A 23,129-nucleotide genomic window follows, 5' to 3' on the forward strand; every position below is an offset into this window, starting at 1 on the left:
AACAAAGAAAAACGTGTGCAATCCTACTCAAGTCTAAACAGAACCTCAGCATTTTCTTAAATTGATTAATGGCGAGTTGGGTGACCCAGATGAGCGATAAGTAATGCAGATACTGATTAAAGCGCTGTCAGGCAATTGGCTCTTTTAATCACCACATTATGCATGCCTCTGGCTGCGCTGACATCTGTACTCTGGACAACATTAAGTAAGGACGAGTTTCATTTTTCACAATTGTCTGATAGCAATTTATTATTTAAAAAAGCAGTTAGCTGGCATTCTGCTCCACGACTTAGTGCTACTTATCTGAACAAAGAAGATGCTTTATCCGTCAAAGCCTGTAGGTGGATAACTTTGAAGCTTTATTTTCTGAGCAGAAACGCATCTGCACGGAATACGACGAGGCGAATATTTCATCTAGCACCTTGATGTGTCAAGCAAACTCTGGATTTCTCCCGTCCCGTAATTCAAGATGAGAGAATGAGTAAAGCCAACACTGCGGTGACAAAGCACTGACAAAGGCTGTCAGGTTTTCAGGATAATTAAAACCTCAGCTTCACTCAGTTCCCTGATCAGTCCTCACAAAGACCCTTGAGTGGCGTCAATGAGCACGCCCAAGCTTAAGTGAATGTTTACCTCCCCTAATGACTATCTGTCTCAGTGCTGAGTAAATGCAACTGCCTCGGTCCTCTCTGCGACGGTTACACACACACAGAGACGAGAGCTCAGCCCGAGGTCTGTGTGCCAACATAAAAAAACATTTGCTGGTTGTTATTATTATGCAGTGCGTAATAATTGCTGGACTGCCCGGAGGATCAGTTGTACACAGTGTTGCTTAACAAAAATAATAATTCTTATTAGAGTATACATCTCTATCCTGTCTGCTAAGAGTTGCATGATGGTTTTTCCTGTTTCTTTAAAATGGTTCCAGTCAGGTGGACGATAGCGTGTGTGATTAAAGTAGGAATGTGAATGTTTCTGTATCTGTGGTGGATTAGCTGACCAGGGTTTTTTCCCTTGGCTTGCTGTCCCATAACCCAACAATTGCTGGTAGAGCCTTTGATAATGACTTAAACATGGACACAGTGCATGGCTAGTTGAACTATAGATGTTCTTGTGTGTTACATTGCATTTATCATATGAAGCCATGTACTTTAGCTGTACCTGATAAATATCTGTTGCTCTCACAGAGTCTGTTTCATAATTGTATGTGTTTTGACAGTATATTTGAAATTACTAGGTTGTTAGCTAGCTAGCTTACAGCAGATGTGCGATATTGCAACCCAGTCTCACGGCATTTCGTGTTCACCAACACGATTTTTAATCTATTGATTCGTGTTCCCCAACACGATTTGCCCCTTTTTTTTTCGTGTTGCACAGCACGATATTTTTTCGTGTTGCACAGCACGATTTTATTATGTATTTCTACTGCTTGCAGCACGTCTTTTTCTCCGGTCGGGTCGAGGAAGACCTGAAGCTGTGTGGTTCATAAAAACATGGTCTTACTCAATATCAAGCCACAATTATTGCTTTTATTTTAAATCGTATAATTTCGGACTTTTGTTGCCGTCTGTGAGGAAAAGAAATGGGGCTCAGAGCCTCAGAATACTGAAATATGTATTTTTTATTATTTTTTTCCTTCTATTTGTTATTCTTTTCAAAATAACACACTGTTATTTACTCACCAATAATACACAATTATACTTGATTTTATTTATTGGTTTAATTCCATAATCTCGGGCTTTTTTGGCCTCCGTCAGGAACTGAATTTCAAAATAAAAATAACCGGACATAGGCATTACCCAAGATCCTCAGCTATGGTTTTAAGCTCGTTTATTGGATGTTTTAGCCGCAATGCATGCTGGGATTTGGTGTTTATATGATATGAAATCCGGGAAACATTTGTGTACCTTGTGTGCATCTAGTGGTTAAAGCACGTTATTGAATTATTGTGTTTGATTAAAAAAATATTAAGAGTACATACTTTCATAGGGGGAAAGTATAAATATAGAAATATAGAATATAAAAAATCAAGAAGATACTATAAAGTGATCTCTACAATAAAACAGTTTAGTGCAGCATGTACAAAGATATTAATAGGAGGAGGTGCAAAACAGAAAAACGAATTAACCTTTATTTAAACATTAAATAACAGATTAAGGTCTTCTTCTAAATAAGAAAAAAACGTTGGGGGTATCTATCTACAGATAAATATTAAGCCTGACAAAGTACTTAACGTCTAATATATTGCTTTCCTGCAATGTTAACTATGTTGAAGCACTTATTTTAACTGATATTATACATATGAATTATACTCGTATGTATGTAGATAGAATATGAAATGTGCAGAATATGACAGTTTAATGGTGGAGGTTCACACATATTGATAGATGTATTGTAATGCACTGTTGAGGAACCTGTGACCCAAGTGTTTCATTCATTGCATAACTACACCGTAGTTGTGTATATGATATGTCAATAAACCTTTGAAAATCTTGAAAGGGATGTGCAAAATAGCCATAATATACAGTCTTTAATTAACTATTAGTAGAGAATAATGAGTAATGAATATACTTTATTACTCGTTTCCATTCATGTCAATTGCAGATACATGTTTAGTCTTCTCAAGCACCAACTATCAAATATCTCTCCTGATTGTTGGCACTTGACAATCACCTTACCCTGCATTTTACTCAGGTGTAACTAAGTCTGATTTAAGGGTTGTTTATATTTCACATAATTAATCAGAATCTGCAAAGTAACTCAAATAAATGCAGTGGAGTAAAAATACCAGGTTAACCTCTGAATTGTAGTGGAGTAGAATTACAAAGTAACAATGAGCTGTCATGTGGGTATATATAGCGATTTTCACCCATTTATTAATTATAATAAATAATATATAATAGTTTTACATTTGATAACGCCAATGTGTTTAATACTGGCAACTTCTAATTGTGGGAAAAATGAAAACGTTCAGTAGAGACGTCCCATAGAACATTTGGCGAAACACAATAGCCAGCATCCAGCATGTGTAGTTCTGGGGGGGCGTTCGATTCCAGTTTTGGATAGTCTGGCGTGGTTTCGTTCCATTTCACACAGCTGTTTGACGCTCTGCGTAACCTTACGGGGGACTGTAGTCCTAAACGATAGCTGGGGATTATGGGTAGTGTAGTGTCTTCGGCCATCCTAAACTCAGAAAGGTTGACAATCGCAATGACGCTCGAAATGTCCCTTATAGGCCTACATCTGTTTCCGGATATTTTATTTTGAAATGCAGTCCCTGACGGACGCCAAAAAAGCCCGAGATTATGGAAATAACAGTGTGTTATTTTGAAAAGAATAACAAATTAGAAGGAAAAACATATTTAAAAAATAAGAGATTTCAGTATTCTGAGGCTCTGAGCCCCATTTATTTTCCTCACAGATGGCAACAAAAGTCCGAAATTATACGATTTAAAATAAAAGCAATAATTGTGGCTTGATATTGAGTAAGAACATGTTTTTATGAACCACACAGCTTCAGGTCTTCCTCGACCCGACCGGAGAAAAAGACGTGCTGCAGGCAATAGAAATACATTGCTTTTAAAATCGTGCTGTGCAACACGAAAAACAATCGTGCTGTGCAACACGAAAAAAAGGGGCAAATCGTGTTGGGGAACACGAATCAATAGATTAAAAATCGTGTTGGTGAACACGAAATGCCGTGAGACTGGGTTGGATATTGGCAGTAGGAATAATGCAATCAAAACTATAGGTTACTTGCGTAACCCCACTTCTCAGAGTAACATGAAGTGAGATGTCTCACTATGGGATGCGCCTCATCGCGGAGCAAACAGAAGCATCAATCTCATTACGCCAATCCTGATTGGCTGGAGATCTTGACGTCAGCGTCAGGGAAATCACCCCCTATAAGTAGCTTGCGCCACAACGCATGCACCATTCAAAATAAGCACCTCTTCTCGCTTCACCATAGCAAGGAGGGCCGTCTGGTGAGACATCTCACTTCATGTTACTCTGAGAACTGGGGTTACGCAAGTAACCTATAGTTCTCATTCATAACACTCCGTTCGATGTCTCACTATGGGAAATTGTAGCTCCCGTATTGCCAGACGAGCTTATCTTGAAAATCACCAAACCAACCAGAACTTAACAGGTAGAGCTCTGACTCAACCAGGTGCCCAGCACTGCTTGAGTCACACTGGGAGCAGAACGTCCAGCCTGTTAGGAGGCAGACAAAAGTGAGTGGCGAGGACCAGCTCGCCGCTGCACCAATGTCTTTGATGGGAGACATCCTGGACAGAGTCCAGAATGCAGCCAGACTCTGAGTCGAAAGAGCTCGCGGACCCGAGGGTGCCTGCGAACTCTGACTCGTATGAGCCCCAAAGCAATTGCTTCCACAGACCAGTGGGAGAGCTGTTGCTTAGTAACAGGCTTGCCCTTATAAGGGTTAGCCCAGGACACAAGGGGTTGGTCATTATGACAAAGCACCCTTGATCTGTCCCTGTACGTGCGTGAAGCACGGGCTGGACACGGCAAATCCGGCCGCTGTTCCCCGGAGGAATACAGTGGCGGGGAGGATGCCTTAATGTCAAATGTGGTACCCGAACCGACCGCCTTAAGATAAAGGCAGGGTCAGGCTTCAACCACACTCTGTTTGCCAAGGGGGAAACTGAGTGCATGAAAACTGTACAGATAGTGCATGAGTGCCACTGGCTCGCTTGGCAGCTGCCAGGGTCAGCGTCATGTCACACTGTATTTAGATTGTACCACTCACGGGCCAGGCCCATAGAGCCAAGCGATCTGGGTGTGGGTGAAAGATCGCCCCCCCCCCCACTTGGGACAGTATGTCCCTGCGTAGTGGGAGCTGCCATGGCTGCCCGCACAGCAGCTGATATATCTCCGCTAGCCAGTACATAGCTGGCCAGTGCGGAGCTATCAGGATAAGTGTGTGGCGTTGCTCTCTCACTCTGGCCAGAGTTGGGGGTATCAGAGCCAGGGGTGGGAACGCGTACAGAAGGCCCGGGGGCCAATTGTGCGCGAGTGCATCCACGCCTAACGGTGCATTTAGATCGCGCATCGAAAAGAACAGCTGACACTGAGCGTTGTCTTTCGATGCGAACAGATCCACCGCGGCTCTGCCGTAACGCACCCACAGCTGGCTCACAATCCTTGGATGTAGAGTCCAGTCTGCATAAAGTGGTATACCTCTGGACAGTAGATCTGCCCCGAGGTTCCTCACTCCCGGTACGTGCGTCGCTCTCAGAGAGAGGAGACGCCTACCGCTCCATAGGATAAGTTTGCGCGCCAGTGTGTGTAACTGGAGAGAACGCAAACCCCCTTGGCGGTTAATATACAATATTGTGGTCGTATTATCTGTCCTCACGAGGACGTGATGTCCCCTGAGGAAAGGCAGAAAGCGTTTTAGGGTGAGAAATACCGCTAAAAGCTCCAGGTAATTTATGTGCGCCCGCTGGAGGTCTCAGCTCCAGAGACCCCTTACCGGGCGACCTTCATAAATACCTCCCCAATCTGTCAGACATGCGTCCGTGGTGACCACTTTCCGTGAAAGGACAGCACCCATAGGCACACCTCGTACTAGAAAAGTCGGGTGCAGCCAGTGGCGCAGTGCCATTACGCATTTCACAGTAACCATCACTCTCCGCGCGCCATTGCGCGCAGGGTTTAGTTTTAGGGCGGCCACCCAGCGCTGAAACTCCCTCATGTGTAAGCGTCCCAGTCGTACGCCCAGGATGGCTGACGCCATGAGCCCCAGCAATCGCAGGCATGATCTGAAGAGAACATGTTTGCGCAGCTGGAAAAGAGCGAGACAAGCTCTGAAAGCTTTCACTCTATCCGCTGACAAGCGAGCTGAAAAGGGCACCGAGTTCAGGTGTAAACCCAGGAAGAGTATAGTCTGCGCGGGGCACAACATGCTCTTCTCTGTGTTTATTATGAAACCCAGGTTGAGCAGGTGCTTTACGAGGACATTTGTCTGCGTAACAGCCTCCTGCTCCGACTGTGCGAGAAGCAGCCAGTCGTCCAGGTAGGTCGCCAGGCGAATACCCTGTTGTCTTAACGGGGCTATCGCGGCTTCCGTACATCGTACAAACACCCTTGGACTGAGAGACAGACCGAAGGGGAGTACTCTGTATTCATAACAGATCCCCTGAAATGCGAATCTCAGATATATCCTGTGTGGGTAATATACTGGGATGTGAAAATACGCATCTTTCAGGTCGACTGATGTGAACCAGTCGTCTTGTCGCACGAGCCGCAGCAGAGATGTGTGAGTGAGCATTCTGAACTTATATCTTCTTAGATATTTGTTCAGAGCCCTCAAATCAAGTATTGGCCGAATTCCGTTCCCTCCCCGTTTGGGAACGAGGAAGTACTTGGAATAGAAGCCGCCCTGACTCTGCTCGGCGGGTACAATAGATATAGCCCTCTTTTCTAGGAGAGAGAGAATCTCTTTCTCCAGAATATGGGCTGACTCTCCTCGGGCCTGCGAATGCAGAATGCCCGAGAAGCCAGGGGGGGTGACAGCGAATTGGAGTCTGTAGCCCCGTGTTACTGTCTTGAAAACCCAAGCAGATGATGTGAGCATCTTCCACCTTAGAGCCAGTGGAGATGTCACATCTCTTCCCCTCTGAGTCTCTATTTGTTGTGTTATGGGGCCCTCTAGTGTCTGAACACAGTGGTGCCCCCTTTCGACAATCCCCACCGACACTGCGCATGCGCATGACGGCGGTGCCTTCACAACCCCAGCCGGCACTGCGCATGCGCGTGGCGGTGGTGCTTTTAAAACCCCAGCCGGCACTGCGCATGCGCGTGACGGTGGTGCCTTCACAGACCCGCCTGTAATCCGCCTTTTGAGAGATGCCGAAGCTGCTCTCAGAAGGGGAACAGTTGGCGGGCTGTTTATTGGTTTTATTGTTTTCTTATCATTTTTTGAGCTGCGCCCTCGGCCTGAAGCCTGGATGCGTCAGCGGCAAATGTTTAATGACAGAGGAACAAACAGATTTGTGACATGTGTTTTTGCGGACTTGAGGATGGTGTTGAGGCATCTCTCGAGGCGGCGGGAACACATTTAGAGCTGGGGAACCGTGGACTTCCAGCTCTGTCACGGAGGGGAGAAGGAGGGGCTGTCACGCCGCTCGCTTCTTCTTCCTCGCCTGCTGGCCAAAATTCTGGGTTGGCTGCGCCTGAGCTGCAGCCGGAACCGGAGATTTTCTGGGCCAGCTCGCCCTCGTCTCCAGCCTGGGCTGGGGACTCGGGGCGGGCTGCGACCTCTGCGTTTTCGGTGTTTTAAACCGAGCAGGGTTCAAGGCAGCTTGGGCGAAGGACTGCTGCTGCGAAGGACTGCTGCTGCGAAGGCAGCGGCTGGACCCTTCGAGGGAGGCAGAGGTGGAGTGCCTCGTCCTCCCTCTTTTTCGACTCACACCTCTTTTGCATGGAAGCAAGAGCGGAGCCGAAAATTCCCTCGGGAACGATGGGCATATCCAGCACATCCTCCTTTTCCCGGTCTGGGAGGTTGGTGAGGTTGAGCCATCTCGCTCTTTCCTGCACCACCATGATCCCCATTGCCTTACCCGTGTCCTGGACGGCGCAGCGTTGGACACGGAGACAGATGTCTGTGACCGCCGCCATCTCGTCCAGAGTGGCTGCACCCGGGTTACCCGACAGGTCCTCGCAGAGCTCCGCTTGGGAAGCGGTTAGCAGCGAGGCCACATTCAGGGCCCTGGCGGACAACGCTGCGGCTTTGTAGGACCGTTCAGTCATTGTCGACTGAAATCGGTCCGACTTTGCCGGCAGCGTGGGGTTCCTGCTTGGTGACGGGCCCATCCTCGGTAGGAGGTGGGCTGCTACCAGCGGTTCCATGGGCGGTATGCGGAGCAGGCCGAGCTTCTCCATTCCGTCACAGTCTAGGGAGGAGGCACCCTGGATTGGGACCTTGTTGCTGAAGGGCCGGTCTCTCCACGAGACCGACACCTCATCCAACATCTCCGGGAAGACCGGAAGGAGTTGTCTCTTTGTCCGCGCTGCTTGGGGAAAATGTTTCCCTTCGTAGCGGGACCTGGAGGTCTCCTTGGCCATTTCAGGCCACGGGATGTCGAGTCTGGCCGCAGCGCGTTTGCACACGGCCTGCAGGTCCATACTCAGACAGGGCGAAGCTGGTATGCTATCGTCTGGGAGAGCAGCCCTCGCTCCAGGCTTTGCAGCCTGAGCCGATGACATGAAGATGTCCTCTTCATGTTCATCCGACTCGGACAGGAGGAACACCGAGGCGTCCTCTTCGTCCTCGTCGTAATTCAGCTCGAGGACATCCTCCGCGGGTGAGACCATGGTGAGGTCTAACTGGGAGCCCCAGCTCGGTAAAGCGTGGGGTCCCGTTCCCGCGTGTCTTGCCGCCACCGGGTCCCGGCCTGCCAGGGCGCGGGAATCCGGTTCTGCGGCCATCGCAGATACTGAGCCCCAGACCGACATGGAGAGGGGTTCACTCTCTGTGGCAGATGCCCCCGCGTCTTGACTGCCGGCCGGCAGGTCAGAGGACATGGGGGGTTCCTGCTCCGACAGGCTAGCTTGGCGTGCTAGCCGTCGGCGGAGGCTCTTTACGATGAAGCGGACACAATGTCCGCACGAGCCGGGGTTGTCGATAGCGCCTCGGGCGTGTTCCAGCCCGAGGCAGGACGAGCAGACCTGGTGTGTGTCTGTGCCCGAGATCTTCAACCCGCAGCCGCAGAGTCGAGCCACCGAGTCCCTGACTCCTCTGGTGTGAGGGAGAGGGGCGTCCATCTTGTTCGCCTCGTGGCGTGGAGAGGACCCGCTCTCAACAGGTAGGTTGGGAGAAAAAGAGGTAACCACCCTGTCCTTAATCCGGAGAAAAGGACGGTGTGGGTCTTTTATTCCCAGAGAATACTGACTGGTGTGGCAGTATGCTCCTTTTAATCCTTTCCTCCTCCGTGGGGAAGAGAAAATAAAAGACTTCCTCGCTACCGTGGTGTCGGTAGTGAGGGAGCAAGCTAACGCTAGCTTGAAAAAGTCAGACCTAGCTTACTTTCCGGGGAAAGAGAGCGGCGAGGTCGATTTCAACAATAACTAGCGTTAGTAATTACCGTCTTCCTGCGAAGCAGAAGGAGTAGCCGGCAAGCGCCCGTCGACCGAAATGGATATTTGGGTTCAGTCTGTGGACCGTTAAGCTTGTCCGGCTACCATAGAGATGTGCTCTGAAGCGAGAAGAGGTGTTTGAATGGCGCATGCGTTGTGGCGCAAGCTACTTATATGGGGTGATTTCCCTGATGCTGACGTCAAGATCTCCAGCCAATCAGGATTGGCGTAATGAGATTGATGCTTCTGTTTGCTCCGCGATGAGGCGCATCCCATAGTGAGACATCGAACGGAGTGTTATGAATGAGAACATAGATTTTAGTTTAGTTTCCTGTGGTGGTAACAGTTGGAGACTTTATAATCCCTGTACAGCGCTCCAGCCCCAGCTGTGTGCATCACTTTTTAGTGTCCCTGCTTGAGCTTCTTGCAGCATTTTTTTTTATGCAGCACATTTTAGTAAAAGCTTCATGTTTCCTTAATTTGTGCTGTTTTATTTGCATCGTTTTTTAAACAGCATTTTTCTCCCAATGGAAGTGTTTTGGGCTCCGTATTTAACCCCTTGGTTACTAGGGAGAAGGTTTGTTGATCATTCCAACGTCAACTTTTGTGCTTTCTAAACTACGACTTCTAAACTCTGGGGAAATTGCTCTGAGCATCTTGTGTTAACACAGATAGGATTTAATTAAAAACCTGGTGCATCGCACCGAGAAACAGAAGGGTGGGCCATCATATCAATGATAATGTATCTAAAGTGAGAACTTGGGTTTGTGAACCATGTGGCTCATCACCAAACTGCAGACAGACACAGTTAGTGACTTGCTGTTGAACATTTGGCATCAAAAGAGCAAGATGTTTCCTTCAGAAATTAGTAGAGAAGACAATCAGGGCAGAATAGATAGTGGTATTGGACTAACATTAAGCTTCAATCATAATATGTAGATGATTACATTCATAACTTGTTTCAGCTGCCCCCAAGTGGCAAATACATATTATGTTATTGCAGGGGTTAGTTAGCATACATTTTCTGTTCACTAATAATGGCTGCACAAATCTATTTAAGGACAATAACTAATGTATGATCATTTATGGGGTCCATTGCTGGATAGTACTCACATTCAATTCCAAGTTGCATTTCTTTATGGTTTGCACATTTCCAGACCTCTGCTGAATGCGGTTGCCAAGGTTCCGCATTTGAAATCTTTGGTTACTGGGCCTCAAAGAGCATAAGATGAATCCTTGTTATACTGCAGGTCACTGCTCAACCACTGTGACCTACACATTTATTCTACCGTTCTGGAGCCATAATGAGCCCTTTGCTGGAACATTCACTTTAATCTTTTTTTCTTGTGAAGTGCCGGTTTAAATCTGGTCTCTATTGAGATCTTTGTTTTGCATCATTTGGCAATCGATGATGTTGCCTTGAATGACACTCCTAAAACTAAATAAACAAGCAGAGTTGCTTGCGAGCGCATAGTGGAAACTCATCTCGCACACACAAACGCACACAAATTGATGAATGATTTATTTAAGCCGGTAAATATGAGCTGCATGGACTTGTTTCCACTCTGCTCATTTGAGTTTTGGGGCTCTGACACCTGAAAACAACATTCTAAAAATTGCCTAAAATGCAATGTCAATCCATGAAAGTAATGAGCCATGATGCTGAATTATATTGTATTCACTATGTGTTTGCAGGCAAACTTATAATGGTCAGTTATATTGCAACCTAAAAAACTGAGAACAATTCCTCTTGCAAAAAAACACTATAGACCATAGAATGTCTCTTCCTATTAGGTAGTTGTCCTTCACAAGTCTGTATGGCTTCAAGGCAGGGTCAGAAGGAAAAGCCACCGAATCCCAAGACGTGATGATGAAACCGTGACAAATCAACTCATTCTATCACCCAGAATGTGCAAGTCCCAATGCCACGGGATTTCAGTTTCTCTTTGAGTTTGGGACCCAGTGAATCTCGCGACTCAATGGTGTTCATTTCTCTAATCCAATCCCTGTATAAACCCCCGCTTTGAACGTCTGCAGGACAGCTGAAAGGCAGCACATATCCCTCCCTGCTCTCTGCCTCTCTGATCCACGCTGTGTCCGACTCAGGCGCGCGGATAGAGCGGGGATAGAGCAGATCTAATTAAGTTTGCTGATGGTAAAAGTGATGATTATTCTGCAGGAAGAAAAGGAGAAGGAGGAAGAGGGCAATGGAGATAACAAGAGTAACTGCAGGGGGCTGAAAACACCCTCTGCTTCCTCAGAATCGTCATCATCATCCTATTCAGCATCACCATCACCACGGCCATCATTAAAGTCATTATTCAGATGGCTCAAACTTTTGATTGAGATCAAATTAAATCCATTTCAACAATCTACAATTAGTAATTGGCTCTACATCTGGCAGAGTCCTGGAATATGAATGCATTTAATCAAATTACACCTCTCCTGGTTCTTTGAACAACTTAACTTTCCATATTATATAGTGTCTTTTTATAATACATTTTTCTTTTTATTAAATTAGAGAATAGATTTTGCATTTTTTCGCATCTATTTTCTTGAAATAAAAAAAAAATAATACTGTAAATGACCTAAATTGATATTTGCTGCTTTTATCCTGATCTCATACTCTTTCCGGTTTTCCTGTCTTTCATTTATTTTAATCTCAACAACTTCTTCACGTCGGCCCCCTCTGATCATTGCCTCATCCCCCCCCCCCCCCTCTTCTTCTGAACATGAACACCGCCCACTCTCACTTCCTTCAGTTACGCCTCAGCCAACCGGGAGTGTGCTCGCTACTGGAATACATTAAAATGCGGGGGTATGGTACAGGGGGAGGGAGAGAGCGCCGCGATATCCATTCACACATTCAGTGCGCTGGGAGTCCAGGCACCGTCAGCAGCATCAGCGGGTCTCCGTGCTCCCTGCATGCGCCCTGTGCGCGACTCTCCAATAAGGATCAACAATGAGTTAGAAGGCAGCACCCAGCGACGCTTCTCATGTGCGGTTGGTGCTTTGGCCCCTGCACATGCACCGAATTCCAATACCTACTGCACTGTTAAAATAATTTGTCCACTTGGAAGGTTTCACCTGCGCGCTCTGGAAGCCGAAGGGTCCGCTGCGACTCATTCCGTTGGATTGGACCTACAGAAACTACTGCGCATCGCGTCTCCGCTTGGAAATATGCCACTGTGAGAAAGAGGAGAAGAGTGCACTCTCGGGAGGTTGGATGTCATATTCTGTTTAGCTCAAGTTCGGCTGCTCATAAGTGTGAGTCTGTTTGCATTTCGGCGATAATCCTCACCTAAAAAAAGTCCTTTCCCAATGTCGTCGTGTTTTGGTGAGGAACCGAACCCAACTTCACGGTCCTATCAGGGGATGTTGAGGAGACTAACCAGGGACCGCACCATTTACAGAAAAAGGTAACAAATCAGCATAATATAACAACAAGGTCATTATTTTCTCTCTTCTGGAATATTTTCTACAATTTAAAATGTTGAGGTACAAGAGTTTAAAATTGCATTTGCTTTTAATTGTAGCCTAGACTAGACTACATTCAAATGTCCAACATTTAGAAATAGAGACCTTTTTTAATGATTTCTGACTTAGCCATGCTGAAGAAAATCATTCCTCTCAGTTCATCTTCATGCCACTCACGCCCAAAACGAAATTACAACCTTATTGTTCGGTCTCATGCCCTGCTTCAACTCCTCTCACTCTTCCTCTCCTTCCTCCCTTCCCAGCAGGACTCATCCAGAGTGCAGGGAGAATGACGAGTCACCGGGGCCGGGGGAAGCAGCATGAGTGGCCCGTGCATCTCCACTAGACTGACGGCCCTCATGTTTCTATGGAAGTGGTTAACACTAAGCCTGCTCCAGAGCTGGGTGACACTAGGGGCCGGGGCAGCGGACCATGCAGGGGCTGGCTTCGGGGGCTCAGGTGGGCGACTGGGCTGGCTCCTGTCAGACAAGGGACCCTTTCACCACTCCCAGGAGTTTGTTGATTTCACAGAGCGCTACCAGCAAGGATTCACCACCAAGTACAAGATATACAGGTGAGGAACTGTGATTAGAAGGGTCAGGGATGACTGTCTGCAAAGCTGAGATGCTTTTTTGTGAAATGGACCAAAAGCCTTTTTTTGGTCTTACTTTGTGGGAAAAAAATGGATTTCAGAAAAGTATAAGCAAGAAATCACATCGCACTTTTCTGTAGAGTATAACATATGCAGATTAAGTGGGTGACACGCTGTGGGATGAAGCATTGAGACGATTACTTAGTGGAGTTTTGCATACAAAGCTCTGCATGTACTCTGAACAGATGCAAGCATCTCTGGGTGCGACTGCTTCCTTTTTTTGTGGGCAGCAGAGACATATGCTTTGAGTACGATACAAAACCTCCGAATGCTGCATATCAGTTTAAACTCAAGCGGAGATACCGCAGGAGGGTTTGGGCAAAGCAGCGGGACGTAACAGATATCTGACTGAGCCAGTAGATGTGTGACAGTGGGAAGAAAGGTTAGCTTCAGAAGTGTGTGATGTGAAGTGTAGTGGGTGTGTTGCTTACGAGCTGAAGGGGGATTGTTTGAAAGCTCCATACCAAGACATTTTTCTTCAATTTGTCTATTTAGATAACTCCCACCTATACATGCACAGGCTACAGTATATGATAAGTTAGCAACTTGGATGTCATGTAAATATAAAAATGAACATCTATGCTGTTTCAAATATACCTCAAAAGAAAGAATGTTTATTGCAATTCCATCAAAGTTCATAAATCACAGTTTAACAGCTGTACACATTAACTGTACCCAGCAGGCTTTTCGCAATTGTAAATATGTGACTGTGTATGCGAGCGTGGGTGTGTGTTTGTGCGGGTATATTCCACTGTTTTTTTTTTGTCTTTTCTTTAGCATTTAATCTTAACACTGAAATTCAGACTGATGAAATAATTGATGCCTTTGGCTAAGTGTCTGATTAAGGCAGCATGACCCACACAAAGGATATTACTGTAGGGACAACATTCTGTGTGTGTGTGTGTGTGTGTGTGTGTGTGTGTGTGTGTGTGTGTGTGTGTGTGTGTGTTGTGTGTGTGTGTGTGTGTGTGTGTGTGTGTGTGTGTGTGTGTGTGTGTGTGTGTGTGGTGTGTGTGTGTGTGTGGTGTGTGTGTGTGTGTGTGTGTGTGGTGTGTGTGTGTGTGTGGTGTGTGTGTGTGAGTGTGAGAGAGATATATTTTGGTTTATTTTCACTCCAGTCTCTCATGGTCCTCCAGAGGTTGAGAAATGTCTCTTATCTAGTGAAAAAAAAATTCTTACGTAGAGCAGCCCAAAAGGATGCATACTTGAGTGTCTGTATCTGTGGCTGTTTGTTGTGCCAGGTAAGTGTTGTGATACCCGTTGATGATAGCGATGCTTGGGGAGCGTCAGCAGCCGTGAAGTGGAGGGGCCGATGCCAGCTGAACAGAGGTTTGAGTGACACTGGCATTTAGCAGCTGACAGGAGTGACAATACCAGGCAAAGATAGAGAATGTAGCGCTGTTGGCTCCCCCGCATCCATCACTTGCTCCCTTGCTGCCTCTCTGCTGGTCCTTCTACCTTCTTTTCTCGCCTTACTGTAGGTGTTTTTGACTTCCTGTCTCCACCCTTGGCATGCAAATCTAACAGATATTTGCATTCACAGTTTCACTCACACCGATTTGTTCTGACTACTTTCCAAACTATACATTTATTTAAGCAGTCTGTAACCTACAGTACTGACCTCTATGAGCCAATCAGAAATGCAATCTTGACAAGTGTGTAACCCTCCTTTCCCCTTGAGCTACAGTGGCCTTTTCGGTTTCCTCTTAAGAGAACTAGGCTGACCAATTAGAACAAGAACCCAATAGTAACTCAAGTGAGGAGGAATATTATCACCATTTCTAAAAGTGGAACAATGTTTCTGCACCATCATTTCGCTTCCCTTGCCTTGAAAACAAGTCCTTTCAAGCTTTAAATATCGTGCAACCGAAGCACTTTCATCAATCGCTGAGATGTCAAGGATGCCAGTTATCTGAGAACTGAAAAGATCAGAAGTGCCTCCGAAATGCAACGGGCTGCACAGTTTTGTATTTCTCTTGCTCCCAAAAAGCCAGAAGAATCTAGGCATCTCTGGGTCATTCGTATTGATCAACAACAGGGGTTTGCTTCTTGCCGACACATTACGTTTCCTTTATGGGTCAGTAAAAGCTTTCTTATTGGCTCTTGAATCGTCACTTCTACTTGTTGTAATTTAAATCTGAAACTCAAACTGGTCTCTTATAGAACTGAGGAGCAGTTTCACCATTTTATTTTCCTCAATGCAGCTGTAGAAAAGGCTCCTACTATAAGTTCATGTATGCAAGCACATACTGAGATGGAAACATATAATAGATTATCCATTCTAATTAACAACTGGGTTAAAAGAGGTTTAAACTAAATGATTAAAATCCAACCCCTGCCTCTGCTTTTATCTCCATGTCTATCTATCTTTATTTTCTCTCTTTTCCCCTGCCTCCCTTTTGCCATCCCCCACCCTCACTCCCTCCCTTGTCGAATGATCTCAAACCAATTGCTCTCCCTCGCTCATAAATATTCTCCCTCGCTCAGTTGGCCTTTTCCAGTCAGGGGGCAGGGGAGAGGGAGTTGGGGATGAGAGGGAGGACCGGAGGAGTTTTAGTACAGAGGAAGGGGACATGAGAGGAACCAGAGCTTTACCCCCCCCTGCTGGCCAGCCACTGCACCAGTACAGCTTGTAGCCATTTATAATTATAATTAAAACATGACATGTAACACTAGAACCGCCAACGGGTTCATTTTACCCGCAGCTGTTTCTTGATTGTATGTAACTTTGTTTCAACTAAGATACCTAAAGCACCAGAGACATACATGTTGGTTAACATTTGGAATATGATCATTGTCTTGAGTTTTAAACTACTGGGTCAAATTGACCCCAGAGGATAAAGGGTGTAAAGTATATCTGAGGATAACAGGAGGGTTAAAAGCTTAAAGAGTTACAGCTTTCTGTCATAGCATCATTTATAGCATAAACAAATCTTTAGAGACTGGAAAGGAGATGAGAACAATGAATTAATAGATTTATCGGCTTCAAAGGCAGTGGAAAAACAGGAACAGGAGGCACTTAGCATTATTACTTTAGCTGTAATCGCAGGAAAAAGCATGTGAAAATGGCTGTTTTTAAAACACATCTGTTCATTTATGTTATTCTTTGTATTCTTCTAGTGGGGCTGGCAAATCTCTTAAAAGCGTTGTGGCTTTATTTGTATAATGAATGCTGTCTGCTGTGTTCACTCACCCAACAGATACACCTGGGTATATTTGAAAAATACACAATTAAAGCAATTAGCGGAATTTCTTCATTGACTGCTGTGCTTTTTCACAATGAAAGCATGACTTCCAATTAAAGACATATTCGTGCAGTTTGTGCAGAGGTGGAAATGGGTGTGTAATGAACAAAAGCATATTTGATTTTATAGTATAGAAGCTTGTGCTGATGGAAAATCATTCCTGTGAATGTGAGAAGCCCTGGCTGCATGGTTTCTAGTAGTCGAGCCATATCCATAGAAAGTAGCATATTAGTCAAAATGTCAACTCCTCCTTTCTTCTTCTTCATGGGCCATAACTTTTATATCACGCCTCATCTCCCGTGTTTTCTCCTATCTTTTCTCCTGTCAACCCACTGGCTATTACATTGACTTTATGTGAAGTAAGGAGACGTTCCAATAGAATGCAAAAACGTTTGTAGAAATAACGCATTGCCATGGTATAATGTAACAATGTGTGTGCTGCAGTGTTTAATCATGTCAGTAAGATTCGGAGGGAGTGTTGTGCTTTATGTGCTTCATATGTATGGTTTGCTTTTCTTTTGTTTTAAATGCTTTAAATGAGAACACACATTTTAAATAGATTATACAATTGGATGGAATACATGGTTGTACAACTGCATGGCATGTAGGCAGCAATAACGATAATTGAAAAGGGAGAATTAAAGAATATTATATCACAATGTGCAGGGATGAAACACAAATTGTAGTAAATAATAAAGTAGGTGCACAGGGAAGTATGCCCTATTAAGACAGATGTACAGCTCAGAGCCTTTTCAATTCATATAACATTTGTAAATTTAGTATATATGTATAATATCACAAGGAAATATTTTGTCACATTTGCATATACTGTTATATTGCAGCATGCAGTTTAAAGGTACGCTGATTAGTGATTAACAGTCGGTGGTAAAGCTAGATAGATGAATAGCTCAAAAGGCAAGAGGAAAAGTATTTATTTTTATATTTGTAAAATACAGTCTTAGATAAAATGTGCCTTTTGTTTCAGTTTAAGCAGACCTTAAGTGTCCATGACAATAGCTGTTGTCCCCGAATGCAGGGCTATTGCTGGAATTGCATCACAAAACCTCCTATCAAAAAGGTCAGCTATGGTCAGCAAGACTTTTACGTGCTGAGAGTTATAATCTCTATTTTTATGAAAGATAACATTGTTATCTTTATAGCACCCCCATTATATTGTCCTTACCGTGACCAAGTTGTGCTCCTAAGCAAGGTGAACTTCCTTAACAAAGCACATTTTTTTCTTTTTTCTTTTAATGGTTTTGGAGAGCCCCGACACACAGTTAGGACTCCAGATCAACAAAACACTCCAGAAGGCAATGATAAAACTATTGAGGTGTTCAGTTTGGAGATTGTGTTGGGGCGACTCCCAATAATTTCGACGTGCATCTGTCCCTCTGACATTGGAGGGGTCAACTTCCGATAGTAAACAAAGACAATTTGTATTGAGGGATGCAAACCCTACAAAAGTGCCTTTTTAAATTGCTTGTTAATAGTGTAAAAAGACACTTAAAGTTATTGCTTGTGTATTTAAACATATAAGTCAGATGCACAGATATGTGGCAGTATAACAATGCAGCACTTCTTCCAAGACTGTGTTCCTTGTCCCAAAATCACAAATATAGATTATTCCAAGCAATTTGAGGATAATGAGATAAAAAGAAAGGCAACTCTTCTTTTGGATGCATCAATAAGACTTTCCTGCGTTGGTATAATTACAATAGACAATTAGCCAGTAGACGTTAGTTCATTTCACACTTCATTTATTGTTGGTGCTATGTTCCTTTTTAAATGCAGAACACATTGCAGCTCTTCCCCTGTGCCCCTCCACTTCCCTGGCATACGTAACCAAATCAAATATGACCTTGTTGCACACAATGTAGAATGCAAATGCAGGTGGATGATGATGATCCTCATTGCACTATTCTTGTTTGTTCATGATCGATATATGAGTGCCTGGAAATGATTATGGCAAAGATTTGTTGTAAACACATGATGGAACAGAGCCAGAGAGAGCAGGACTGTATAATGAGTTCTCATCGAACTGCAGTTTTCTATCATGCATGCCTTGTTCAATGACATTGTTGTGTTAGAGACAAGTTTAACGTCCTCAACTCGGAGGTTGAATATGTCTCCAGGATAGAAGCTGAGCACTCTTCTTCGTTTGATCACCAGCAGCGATGGCAGTGACTAGGGCTTCACCCAGCGCAGAGCTTATGGCTTCTGACAAGTGTGTGATGGGGGAGTTATCGGGGCCAGAGGTCCATGGAAATGGCTTTTATGAAAGAGTGACTGCATGAAGTTTGAGCCATGATCATTAGGGCAGGAATTGCATACCCGTTTTAGTAGTTGCAAGTTATTTTGTCCCCTAAAGGTCTCACTATATCATCAAAACAAGTCTTGGATATTCAATTACCATTATTTAAACTGGTGTCTTGAGTGGTCAATAGAAGGATATATTCTCAGTGCAAGTAAGACCAATAATTCTAACTCCCAGTGCACTGTTTTTTGGCAGTCAACGTCGTAATACTGACACATTAGGCACCATTAAGCGTCAATGACGTATGCAATGTATCGAAGTCTAAAGAGAACTGGATACAGCATTGACGAGGGACCCCGGTTATCCCTATGGAAGTTGCTCAGTGGCGCATGAAGCAAAAAAGTACAAAAGTACCCGTATAAAGGAGCAACTTGCATTTTGCAGATATTGCCGTCTCTTATAGAATAGAATCGGAGGATGAAACCTTCTTTATTGGTCACACAAGTTCATGCACACAGCACACAGCACACACACAGTGAAATGTAGTCTCTGCTTTTTACCCATCATAGTACTTGGAGCAGTGGGCAGCTATTGTACAGCGCCCGGGGAAAAGATCTGGAGTATCTGCTATCAGCTGAGTAAAAAAAGTATTTTTGGCTCCAATGACGCCATTGGACTGACATGGATGATTGAGCACCACCATGAAAATCTGAGCAACAGACATGGTGTTAATGTAAAACATCTCCACTTTTGGTGAATTTGAGGTGTGGTGGATGGTTAAAAAAAAAACCGGACCCACAAATGATTTGCAAGGCATTTTTTTTATTCACTGTGTTACGATGTGTGAAGCAGGTAGGACCCAAATGCAGATTAACGTGAACATTCCTTTATTTCAAGGCTATACTAACAAAGACAGAACACAACACTCACCGAGGACAAGCCAAATCACAAGACGAACCGACACTGAACACGGGAAGAGACAAGCCTAAATACAGGGAGGGGTAATCACAAGCCAAGACACAGCCGGGCAGGGGAGGAGAAACACAAGGGCCACAGGTGAAAACAATCAGACAACTAGACACACCAGGGAAACTAACGACGGGAGGAAAAACACAGGGAAAAGGACCAGACAATATACCCAGAGGAAAATATGACAGGGAGAACAGCAAAACACCCAAACCAAGACATAGAAAACGTGACATAACACAATAATCGTAACAGAAACCCCCCTCAAGGGACGGATTCCAGACGTCCCTAAAACACCAAAACAGTCCAATAAACGTCCAAAAAAAATGTCCAGCAGTGTGGGTGGAGGGGGACCGGAGGAGGGACACCAGGGTGGGTGGAGGGGGTCCGGAGGACGGGTCTGGGCTGACAACCCAAGAGCACCGCGGAGGACCCGGAAGGGATCTCGGGCGACGGCCCGGGGGCAGGCAGAAGCCGAGAAGGGGGGACTCGGACGGACGGCCCGGGGGCAAGACAGAGTCCAAGGTGGGGGTTATGGAGGGGCGAAGGCCACCGCGGGCGAACTCAGGGGGCCGAGCATGAGGGCGAGGGCCGCGGCCAGGAAAGTCAGGGGGCCGGGCTCGAGGGCGAAGGCCGTGGCTCTCAGGGGGCCGGGATCGAGGGTGAAGACTGCAGCTCTCAGAGGGCCGGACTCGAGGACGAAGACCAGACAGCTCCGGAGGCCGGGCAGGAAGGCGCTGACGGGACAGCGCCGGAGGCCAGGCAGGACCCGGTGTCGGAGCTGGTGGGACAGGCCTCGGCAGGATCCCCCACGGAAGAGGACCAGGACAAGGGATTGGCAGGACCCCCGGCAGGAGAGCAGTCGGCGGGACTTCCAACGGGACAGGACATAGGGTTGGCAGGACCCCCGGCAGGAGAGTAGTCGGCGGGGCCTCCAACGGCACAGGACATAGGATTGGCAGGACCCCCGGCAGGAGAGTAGACGGCGGGACCTCCAACGAGACAGGACAAAGGGTTGGCAGGACCCCCGGCAGGAGAGTAGTCGGCGGGACCTCCAAGGGGACAGGACATAAGATTGGCAGGACCCCCGGCAGGAGAGTAGACGGCGGGACCTCCAACGAGACAGGACAAAGGGTTGGCAGGACCCCCGGCAGGAGAGTAGTCGGCGGGTCCGCCAACGGCACAGGACAAAGGGTTGGCAGGACACCCGGCAGGAGAGTAGTCGGCGGGACCTCCAACGAGACAGGACAAGGAGCTGGCAGGACCCCCGGCAGGAGAGTAGACGGCGGGACCTCCAACGGGACAGACATACGATTGGTAGGACCCCCGGCAGAGGAGTAGTCGACGGGGCCTCCAACGGGACAGGACATGGAGTTGGCAGGACCCCCAGCGGAACCTCCAACGGACCAGGACATTGGGTAGGGACTCGAGAGGAGAACCAAGGGGGAACTCGAGAGGAGACTCGAGAGGGGAACTAGAGAGGGGACTCGAGGAGAGACTAGAGGAGGGACTAGAGGAGGGAACTCGAGAGTGGACTCGAGGGGAACTAGAGAGGCGACTCGAGGAGGGACTAGAGGAGGGACCTCGAGAGGGAACTGGAGAGGGAACTCGAGAGGGAACTTGAGAGGGAACTGGAGAGGGGACTCGAGAGGGAACTGGAGAGGGAACTCGAGAGGGGACTGTGGCAGCTGGGGCCAGAGCTGGGTCTGGAACCATGGCTACGGGGGCCGGAATTGAAGCCAGAATCGTGGCTGTAAGGTCCGGTTCTGGAGCCGGAAACATGGCTGTAAGGCCGGAAACATGGCTGTAAGGTCCGGTTCTGGAGCCGGAAACATGGCTGTAAGGTCCGGTTCTGGAGCCGGAAACATGGCTGTAAGGTCCGGTTCTGGAGCCGGAATTGAAGCCAGAATCGTGGCTGTAAGGTCCGGTTCTGGAGCCGGAAACATGGCTGTAAGGTCCGGTTCTGGAGCCGGAAACATGGCTGTATGGGCCGGCTCTGGAGCCGAATCCATGGCTGCCGGGACCGGTTCTGGAGCAAGGACCATGGCTGCTGGGGCCAGAACTGGGTCTGTAACCATGGCTGCTGGGGGTTGAACTGGTTCTGGAACCATGGCCTTTTGGGCTTGTGCTGCTAACCTGGCCTTGCGACTCCTCTTAGGAGCCGTTTGGAGGCTCCGTGGACCTCCAAAAGCCAGACGAGTACCAGCGAATGGCTCCTGGACTGTAGCAAACACTGGGTGAGAAGCAGGGGCTCACGCCAGACGGACCACACCGATGCGTGTGGTATCAAAAAGGGAATCTGGAGACCTGGGTCTATCAGGATCGGGAAAACAAACCGTGAGGTAATCCAAAAGCCAGGCCGGTAAGAATTTAACCAAATCTTGATTCCTCAGCGTAAGGTGGACTGCATCTGCCAGAGCAGCATCTCGCTGCTGAACCCTGACCGCTCCTATCCATCGATGAGCGCAGTCAGACAAAGAAAAGGTATAATCCACTAGTTCCTGCTCAAACGGATCTGCTGGGCCCATATCGTGGTCGGTTCGTAATGTTACGATGTGTGAAGCAGGTAGGACCCAAATGCAGATTAACGTGAAAATTCCTTTATTTCAAGGCTATACTAACAAAGACAGAACAGAACACTCACCGAGGACAAGCCAAATCACAAGACGAACCGACACTGAACACAGGAAGAGACAAGACTAAATACAGGGAGGGGTAATCACAAGACGAGACACAGCCGGGCAGGGGAAGAGAAACACAAGGGCCACAGGTGAAAACAATCAGACAACTAGACACACCAGGGAAACTAACGACGGGAGGAAAAACACAGGGAAAAGGACCAGACAATATACCCAGAGGAAAACATGACAGGGAGAACAGCAAAACACCCAAACCAAGACATAGAAAACGTGACATAACACAATAATCGTAACACACTGCACCTTTAAAACATATTGTCACCACATGCAGCATACACAGATTAGAAAAAATAGTAATCGCATTAGCCGTTTATTTGTTGTAACATTAAAGACCTATGTGAGAGAAAAAATGCCGCTTTTGCAAGTGTGTGTGTTTACGCATTATGTGCAGTTACAGTAATTATAATTCTAAAGAGCCCATACCAGGCATGGCATTCACAGAAAGCATCTGTGTCACGAGGAGCTCTGGATTTAGCGTAGCTGGTGGCTCTTTTGTTCTATGTGTGTGTGTGTGTGTGTGTGTGTGTGTGTGTGTGTGTTTTATGAGGTTGAGTGTGTGCACAGCGTGTATTAACAGTATGTGCATGCCTCATTATGTACACAATGTGATTCCAGGCATTCCTTGTTCTCTGTGTAAAGAGGAATCTCTTGTCAATATGGTTATGACAAATAGCAGTACAAAAGGGATGGGCAGTCTTCATGTCATCAAACCCTCCTGCAAATCATCCACT

At 46.4% G+C, this 23,129-nt stretch overlaps 1 protein-coding gene across 3 annotated transcripts in view; it reads left to right on the forward strand.

Moving 5' to 3' along the window:
- Positions 1-23,129, forward strand: part of LOC117560590 (BMP/retinoic acid-inducible neural-specific protein 3-like) — an 83,140-nt gene that overhangs the window by 16,271 nt on the left and 43,740 nt on the right. The window contains exons 1-2 of one of the 3 annotated variants that reach the window (XM_034237514.1): positions 11,968-12,521; positions 12,843-13,153. In XM_034237514.1, coding sequence (XP_034093405.1) covers positions 12,900-13,153 — 254 coding nt within the window. In that variant the 5' untranslated portion in view covers positions 11,968-12,521; positions 12,843-12,899. Of the gene's footprint in view, positions 1-11,967; positions 12,522-12,842; positions 13,154-23,129 lie in introns of those variants that run through there. The other 2 variants (XM_034237515.1, XM_034237516.1) reach the window with 2 other exon arrangements.

Source organism: Gymnodraco acuticeps, unplaced genomic scaffold (assembly GCF_902827175.1).
Source record: "Gymnodraco acuticeps unplaced genomic scaffold, fGymAcu1.1, whole genome shotgun sequence".
In the NCBI taxonomy this organism is placed as follows: Eukaryota; Metazoa; Chordata; class Actinopteri; order Perciformes; family Bathydraconidae; genus Gymnodraco; species Gymnodraco acuticeps.